The following is an 8,191-nucleotide window of genomic DNA, read 5'->3' on the forward strand; positions in this document are numbered from 1 at the left end:
TTCCAGGTCATTCCAAAAGGTCCATTTGTGTGTCCAGACTCTACTTCACTCATAGCACGATGGCCTCAGCTTTTGTGTGATACTGAGATATAAAGATATAAACTATTTTCAAACACTACAAAGTCAATGATAAAATTGCCTAAAAGAGGTGATCAGAAGAACTGATCTGTTGCAGCTGAGAGCCAAGCAGTCCCGTGGAGTCAATGAGAATGTGAAACACACAGACTACCTTAAACTAATTACAGAGGAAAACATAGGAATCTGGTAAACAGCGGACATACTAACGTGGACGAGGAAGTCAGTAGATGGAAAACTAATACTAACGTTATGAACCTGACAAAGAAAAAAAAATGACTAGAAAAAAGAACAAAGAATTCACAGTATACAAAATAATACAAAAATAAGAAATGTCCTAAAATCCCCGTAAAGACTGTGACACTCAGTGTTGTTGACCAGATATAGAGGATGTAAAAAGACGGGTACACCACAAGAAACTGAGAGGGTGAAGCAAAAGATGAGTCAAAAAGTCTCTGTAGGCAGGATTTCCTCTACCAGAGGAGGACAACGCCATAATCTGCCAGCAAGGCGCCTGCTGCCTAGTGCCATCTCTGGAAGGTAAGCTATATTATCTCCACCAAACTCTTGATTTTATTTACCAGCATAAATTAGCTTAGCTATAGATTTAGTTCTGGAAGCTGTGTGTCTGTGTCTGTTTTAAATGAAGGGTTTTTATCAAAAAGAGCTGTGAGCAAGTATCAAATATGCAACCTGTCAGTTTCATTTTACAATTGGTCTTAATGGTGTGACACACAATAAGGAGAATTCAGAAATGCGCTCTTAGATCAAAATAACCAAGATACGTGATGTTTCCACTGTTCAATCTTTTCAGCTCTTTTTAGTGTTTAATTAGCAGAACCAATAATGAAAACACGGGGGTGACACTGGATCCAGCACAAACTGATAACCAGAATAATTTGTTGTCTGAAACAAGTCTTTAAAACATAACAGACTGGTTGTGTCAGCTACCAGTGGTATGGAAGTTTCTGTTGTTGATATAGGTTACTCTGCTGTTTAAGCATCAATGAACATGTGAGAATACAATTTCTCTGATTCACTCTTCCTTCCATTCAAGTGTTCCATTCCAGTAAATTGTGACCTTTCGACGTGGATCACACCCAGCAGCCATGGTGACATGTGGGCTCAGACCATTGTTCCTCCTCGCTGTCATCCTCCTCCTCCTCAGCTCCCTCCCATTGCTGCTTTATCACAACTTGGTTATCCAGATGCTTTATGTCCAGCAGTACCCTGCGCCTGCTTCTCAGAGGAATCTCAGCATCTTGCTGTGGCACTGGCCATTTGGACAGTCCTACAGTCTCAGTGGGAACAAATGTCTAGAGATGTACGGCATTGGCCACTGTTTCCTCACTGATGACAGATCCGCCTACCCAACTGCAGATATAGTTGTATTCCACCACCAGGAATTAAGCAACGCTGCATCGGCTCTGCCAATGCACCTGCCTCGGCCAACGGCCCAAGGCTGGGTGTGGCTATCCATGGAGCCTCCAGTCAACAATGCAAATGTCAAGCGGCTTAATGGTGTCTTTAATTGGACGATGAGCTACAGACGGGACGCGGATGTTACCGTTCCTTATGGAGAGACCCTTCCAGGAGCTGGAATGCAAGGTTTTCAAAGTGCGTTAAAGCATTCCTGCTTTGCAAGCTGGGTGGTTAGCAAATCTAAGCCCAACCAGACCCGTGTTGATGTTTACCAAAGTCTGCAGAAGTACATCCCCATCCAGGTGTATGGAAAGTGGAAGAAGAAGCCTCTCCCAGACGATAGGTTGCTGCCCACCATCTCTAAATGTCTGTTCTACTTGTCTTTTGAAAACTCAGAGGCAAAAGACTATATCAGTGAGAAGCTGTGGAGGAATGCATTCCAAGCAGGGACCATTCCAGTAGTTCTTGGCCCTAGCAGGCCCACCTATGAAGAAGTGGCTCCGCCTCATTCCTTCATCCATGTTGCTGATTTTAAGAGTGTAGTAGAACTGGCTGCTTACCTGAATCATGTGGCTGCAGACAAGCAAGCCTATGAGGAGTACTTCAAGTGGCACAAGACTCACAGGATTAAAACCTACACAGACTGGAGAGAAAGACTGTGTCAGATCTGCCTTAAGTACCCCAGTTTACCAACCAGGAAGGTTTACCAGGACCTGGATGGCTGGGTTAACAGATGATACTCCTAACACTGCTGGCTGACTGCAGGAAGATGCAAAACGTCATATTTCTTTGGTCAGACACGAAGGTCCTATAAACAGTAAGAAACTTCACCATATCTTAATGGTTGACAGAGCTAGATGTGTAAAAATTCAGAAGTGAGAAAATGTTTAAAGAAAAACATTTACCCACAGACATGCAGTGGTGGATGGATGGATGGATGGATGGATGAACCAGAAAAATTGTTGAAATCTTTCTTTTCCAATTACTTAAATTGGGGAAAAAAAGGGTCGCGTCGAGCTGCAAAATTTTGAAAAGTATCTGAATCATTAGTTGTTTTTTTGTTGTTGTTTGTCAACTATTTCCACCTTACCTGCATCAGAAAAAGAACAAAACTGTTTACTACATAGGAGTGATTGTGTCAGCAACTTCTGGTGAGATGGAGGCAGCTGCAATAAAGTGGTTTGTTTTTGTAGTAATCATATGCAGCCATCCAGGAGTTGTTTTTTTGTTGTTGAACTTTTTATTTTCAATAACTGTTTTATATAGACATATACACATGTCCACCAATATCTCAATTCACATCTTATTTACGCAGACCATTCCAGACATTTAACCCACACCAAGCAAACTGGTCGTACAATTCCAGCTCTGCCAAAAGTCTTCCAGGGAATGTTGATGGAGGAAACAGTCCAACAGAGATACATTTCCTTCAGATAGACATCAGACCCGTTAAGAGACACTTATATTCATCAACACATCCAGGAGTATTTTTAAAGTAATTTATCTTTGGCTTAGCTAGATTTAAATTGTTTGCTACCATAATCACTCACTCTATCTTTAAATGTGTCTGTATATAAAGGACATGTTACAATCACACACTTAAAAAGATCTATTAATACTCTTACATTTTGTAGTACTTACTGTGATAGCTTGTAGCTCTTGTAGGAATGTTGTTCAAGAAATTGCAAACACAGTTATTGAATTTTATGTTCAGTGTCTCACATTTGTAAGGTTCCAACTGTTGTCAGCACTCTTAATCTGTGAGGATTTAGTTGATGTCAGCCTGTCTGTCTAGTTCCTGTGTTGTGCTTTTCCAGTTAGCCTAAGCCTGAACCTGCTAGCCTCCCAGAGCAAGAACCAGAGGTGAGCTTACCTGTTCCAGCACCTCTTCGTGGCTCCAGCCGGCCTCTGGGACGTCGCCCAGCGCCTCTTCGTGGGTCTGTACACAGGTCCGTGGGGCCTCCCGGCCGCTGTCCATTTTTGTATTGGATTGAGTTATTCTGTGTGCTTGTATTCTTTCTTTGGTCCTCCATCCAGCGCCCCTCTGGACTGGAGTCTCACTGAGGACAGTTCTTTGTCTTTGTAGTGCTCTGCAGCAGTTATTATTATTCTATTTTATTAAATAGATATGTTTATTTAATCATCAAATAAATAAAATACAAGAACGTAAGATAATACACAGCGCATGCTCATTGCTCTTTGATTAGTTTCGTCACCTGTCATCTGCTGTCTGGCTTCATGCAGCGGGAGAGAACAAGAACAGTCACGGTTCTCCTTTTGCCTGGTTATTTTTTGCTTGTTGCTCCTTGGACAGTATTCATAGTTGACTGTTTACCGTTAGTGCATTGTCATGATTGCTATGTTTAGTGGTGCAGACAGTGGTGGTTTCTGACACAGGCTATATGAGCAACCACCCAGGGCGTTATCTTGTTAGGGGCGACATGAGACCTCTGCAGATTATAACTCAGAGACGGAAGCAAAGCAAAACAAAGAAGAATTTGAATTGATAATTATAATTTATTTCAGCTCTAAGCATTTAATATCTAGGTGTTCTTAGGAAAATGTGGATCTTTCAGATCAATTTGAGAAGCAGTTTTTTTTAATCATATTTCACATTTTATTGTGTTGTGTAGAGCAGGGCGTTGGTCTTGGTCTTAACTCGGTCTCAGGTTAGATGGTCTTAACTACAACACTGCCTGCTCCCTCTCTTGTCCTTGTCTGTTATCAGCCTGTGTCTACCTAGTTCCTGTGTTGTGCCTTTCCAGTTGCTACTAGTGTCTGAGCTTCTTTGCTTTTTTGAAGTTCTGTGGTGCCTGGACTTTGTGAACTTCATTAATCACCAATAAAACAATTTTTCACTGCAACCTGGGTCCACCGTCTCATTCTTACCACAATTCATGACATAGTCCTTGCAAAAGGACTATGTCCTTTTGCAAATTCTTCAAAATGTCTCTTTTTCTTGGATTCCTATTGACTCTCTGATCTGATCCCTTATATTTTTACTCATCAGGCCAGAATTTTACTCTTCCAACAGCTTTAGTCTGTTTCTGCTGTGCAAGACTGATATATTTTTCCAGAACAAAGAAGTGAAAATTTCAAGAAGGTGAGAATTTTGGGGGTGAAGGGTTTAATTATTTTTTATTTAAGAACCTTGTGAATGATCACCTCAAAGTATTCGCAGATGTCAGATTTTTTCTTCTTGCTGGCTCCTTTTCAATCAAGTTCATTTGTGTAGCACATTTCAACAACATTGAGGTTTCAAAGTGCTTTACATAATAAAAAACAAACAAATATAATGTCATAAAATATACCATAATCAACAATTGAGAAAATCAATAACAAACATTACATTTTGATGAGTGCCATCATCAAAATCATTAATACACATGAACTATAAAAGGTTCCTTTTATTTCGGCCACTGCTGAAGACAAATACTCCCCTGATGCGATCAAATACAATAACTCGAGAAGCAGCGGCTCATCACTCCTTTATTTTGAAAACCGACACGCAAAATGAAGCAGTCACGTGACCCATGCAATGCGAGGCCTCATGTGTCGTCTTTTCAACAAGACGACACAAGCCTCGAAGCCTGGCTTTAGATAGCCCATCACTAGTAGCCAGAGTTCCTTGCATTCTGGATTCCTCTCATGATGCCATGGATCTTAATCACTGGTTGCCCGAATCCATCTCCTTCTCGGCTGAAGATTCTCTGACAGTTCCTCGTGTCACGGCTGGCTATCGGACCGCTCCTTCTCACAAGAACTTACCTGTCCGCAAGCCTCGTCCATCAATCTTCAAAGAACACTCTATCAAGACCAAACACCGAAACCTGGATCATTTCAAGAACTCCCTACAAAGAGACCAAATCCCTGGAGACCACAGTACTTCTACCCCTGGTGGAAACTCATCTTCCAACCAAGTACGATCATTCCATTTCTCAGAATCCGATCAGTCTGGTTTACCATCAACTTACCTGTTCTCTCCAACTAACCTCAGTGTTCTGACGACCCCAGCTTTTCACCCACAGGACAAGAACCACATACAGTATCTCGCAATTCATCTTTGTTCAAAATAAGCTTTAGCTGATTTCTTAGATAAAGAAATCAGATAAAGATTTATCTGAGCACAAACATATACAGTGTTTGTGCTCTGTATGTGGATCAAAAGACTTGAACCCAACATGACAAATTCTTATTGGAGTGGACAGAAATCACATGTAAGATACTCCAGGCTTCATCATGTGGTTCCTCCTGTTTAATATTTACATTTATTCAATACAATACACCAGGAGACTACAAACCAATTCCAATTGTTGAGCAGATGATTAGAACAAATCAATATGTGTGGTGATGGACTCTGACTTGAACCTTCAGAGCCACATAAAGATGCTTACAAAATCAACCTTCTGTCACCTGAAGTCCTTCCACAGGAGACCTGGGCAGAAGTCTACAACACTTGCATATTACAAATTAGAGTTAGATTATTTTGCAGCATCAGCTTATACATTGTTCAAGGTAGTGCAATAAAACAAAACATGCGGTTCAAGACTCAGATTAAACCAGCATTGCAGCCATTTTTCCCTTTTGACAGTATTACACAGAATCCTCCTCATAGCTCATGAAGTATGCATAAAGTTCAGCTCCCTGATCCCCATCCAATCTTGTCTTGTCAGATAATCAGGCCTCCAAGTGCTGCCTGCTAACTTACAGATTTTGTTCAGTTACTGTGAAGCTGTTGAACAACCGTCCTCCTGGCTAAGATCAACTGATCTTAGCCAGAAAAACAGTTGACTTTTTGTGAACAACTAAACTTAGTTGTTCACAAAAAGTCAACTGTTTTTCTGCTCCTCCAGGCCCCTCCATAACAGCTGAATATGCATCAGTCCCTGTGTTATGGTAGTGCCCTTTTGCTACTTCACATAATGACAGTATGTAATTTGATCATAACAATTTGAGAATCTGTGTTGTACGTTAGATTTACCATGGCATAAGCCAGTGTTTCCCTACCCTGGTCCTCAAGGCACACTGTCTTACATGTTTTAGAGGTTTCCCTGCTTTAATGTTCCTGATTCAACTGATTGCAGTTCAACAAACGCCTGTTAATCAGTCATCAATTGAAATCAGCTGGACTGAAGCAAGGAAATACCTAAACCATGCAGGGCAGTGCGCCTTGAGGACCAGGGTTGGGAAACATTGATGTAAGCAGTGAGTTTCTAGGTTTTATGTGAATTTTTGGGATTTGTCATCTGTTATTAGTCTGTTCCAAGTCATTCCCCTGAAAAATGAAACAGATGATATGTTTGACTCGTCAAAAATACGACAGAAGCTGTGTTCCACTTTCAAATCTGCACTTGTTGCTTGTTGCAGTACCTCAGCTAAACAGAATCCAACATTTACTTAAGGTTTCCCTCAAAATGTTTGCTTTTTAAAAAGCTCATTGGCTTATTTTTTTACTTGAGAGAAACTTTACCTTATGATAAGAGTATAACAAACTATACCATCTCAGCCATTCCTATGAAATGTTGTAGTAAGTAGATGAATATTTTGTTCTCGGGCATTGTAAAAAAAGAGGTAATTTAATGCTAACTTTGGACAAAACGTTTGGCTCTTTTCCTCTTTAATTTTCCCGGATCCTCGACGAGTGGCGGCGTGCTCTAAAGTGAAAGCAACAACAAAGCGCGTTGACGTCACAGATCACAGAGTTTAATCTCATACAAAGCAATCAACAACAAAGCTGCAGAGGAACAGAGATATGCATTTTTCTCATAAAAATAAAGACACACAAGGGGAGACAAACAAACACGGAACAAAGACAAACAAACAGCAAAGACGTCTTTGGAGAGAGAGCCAATGCAAAAAAAGCAAAAAATGGCAACTTTCTGCAAATTCAGTGGTGACACTAAATTTTATACTGAGTGGGTGTTTTTCTATTTAATTTATGCATTCTAGGCGTTCCTCTTGTTGACCAACTGGAAGCTCCCAGAGAAACTTGGAACTCCCCTCAATCTACAGCCAAGATCAAAGAAACATCTGTCTTCTGACGAGACAAAAGAGCGGATAGCTGGCCCTGACCCCCTGTGGCTCCCACGGTCATTCTGAGTACAGAACGACCTGAGATAAGACCTCACAGATACCTGAGAAATCTAAAGTCTCTGTCTCCCAAGGAAAATGCTAATTTTATGGCTTCGCCTGTGGCCTGGCCTCACAGTGGGGGTCCCATTGAGAGATCTCCCTTAATCTGCATTTGGTTCCTGTGTCTCTGAATGCTTACCCATCTGGTTTAGTTTTAAATGCTCAACACAAACCTGTTCAAAATAAGAGTGTTCCATATATCTTTTAAGATTAATTGTATTAAGCACTAAAATAATCATATTTCCTTAACAGCATATACACTGAAGCTGCATGAACTCTAACGCAAGCCAATGTTTTTTTCCATGCCACGTTTAAAATTTGGTTTGCATAAAAATGACAAAAAAGCCAAAGTAAATGAAGACCTACCCAAACTGTACATATAATAGTCTTTGTTCATATATTTCATAGCTTTAACAGTTTTGTATGATTTGTCGGCATGTTTTAAGGGCTGGTTCAGGATACTTTGAAGTGAGGTTCTGTGGTACCATCAGTAGAAGTTCCCTCTCCTAGCAGATGTGTCCTATAGCTGTTTACTTGTTGGAAATGAATAAATTCTTAGTGG

The 8,191-nt window shown here is 40.7% G+C and overlaps 1 protein-coding gene and 1 long non-coding RNA gene across 2 annotated transcripts; one reads left to right on the forward strand and one right to left on the reverse strand.

The window, feature by feature from the left end:
* The first annotated feature begins 1,178 nt into the window (after positions 1 to 1,178).
* LOC114155174 (alpha-(1,3)-fucosyltransferase 7) lies at positions 1,179 to 2,285 on the forward strand. The gene has a single exon (XM_028034957.1). The coding sequence runs from the start codon at positions 1,185 to 1,187 to the stop codon at positions 2,232 to 2,234; it is 1,050 nt and encodes a 349-aa protein (XP_027890758.1). The 5' UTR covers positions 1,179 to 1,184; the 3' UTR covers positions 2,235 to 2,285.
* A 2,407-nt stretch (positions 2,286 to 4,692) lies between these two features.
* LOC114155180 (uncharacterized) lies at positions 4,693 to 6,045 on the reverse strand. The gene is made up of 3 exons (XR_003597684.1): positions 6,033 to 6,045; positions 5,346 to 5,348; positions 4,693 to 4,959 (listed from the first exon to the last, which is right to left on the reverse strand). It is a non-coding gene; the product is annotated as an uncharacterized LOC114155180 (long non-coding RNA).
* Between the last annotated feature and the right edge of the window lie 2,146 nt (positions 6,046 to 8,191).

The sequence above is a fragment of the Xiphophorus couchianus genome, chromosome 12 (genome assembly GCF_001444195.1).
Source record: "Xiphophorus couchianus chromosome 12, X_couchianus-1.0, whole genome shotgun sequence".
Classification (NCBI taxonomy): domain Eukaryota; kingdom Metazoa; phylum Chordata; class Actinopteri; order Cyprinodontiformes; family Poeciliidae; genus Xiphophorus; species Xiphophorus couchianus.

Bases quoted from the DNA above. Each gene is read 5' to 3' on its own strand.
- LOC114155174 (XM_028034957.1), top strand. From the start codon at position 1,185: ATGGTGACATGTGGGCTCAGACCATTGTTCCTCCTCGCTGTCATCCTC.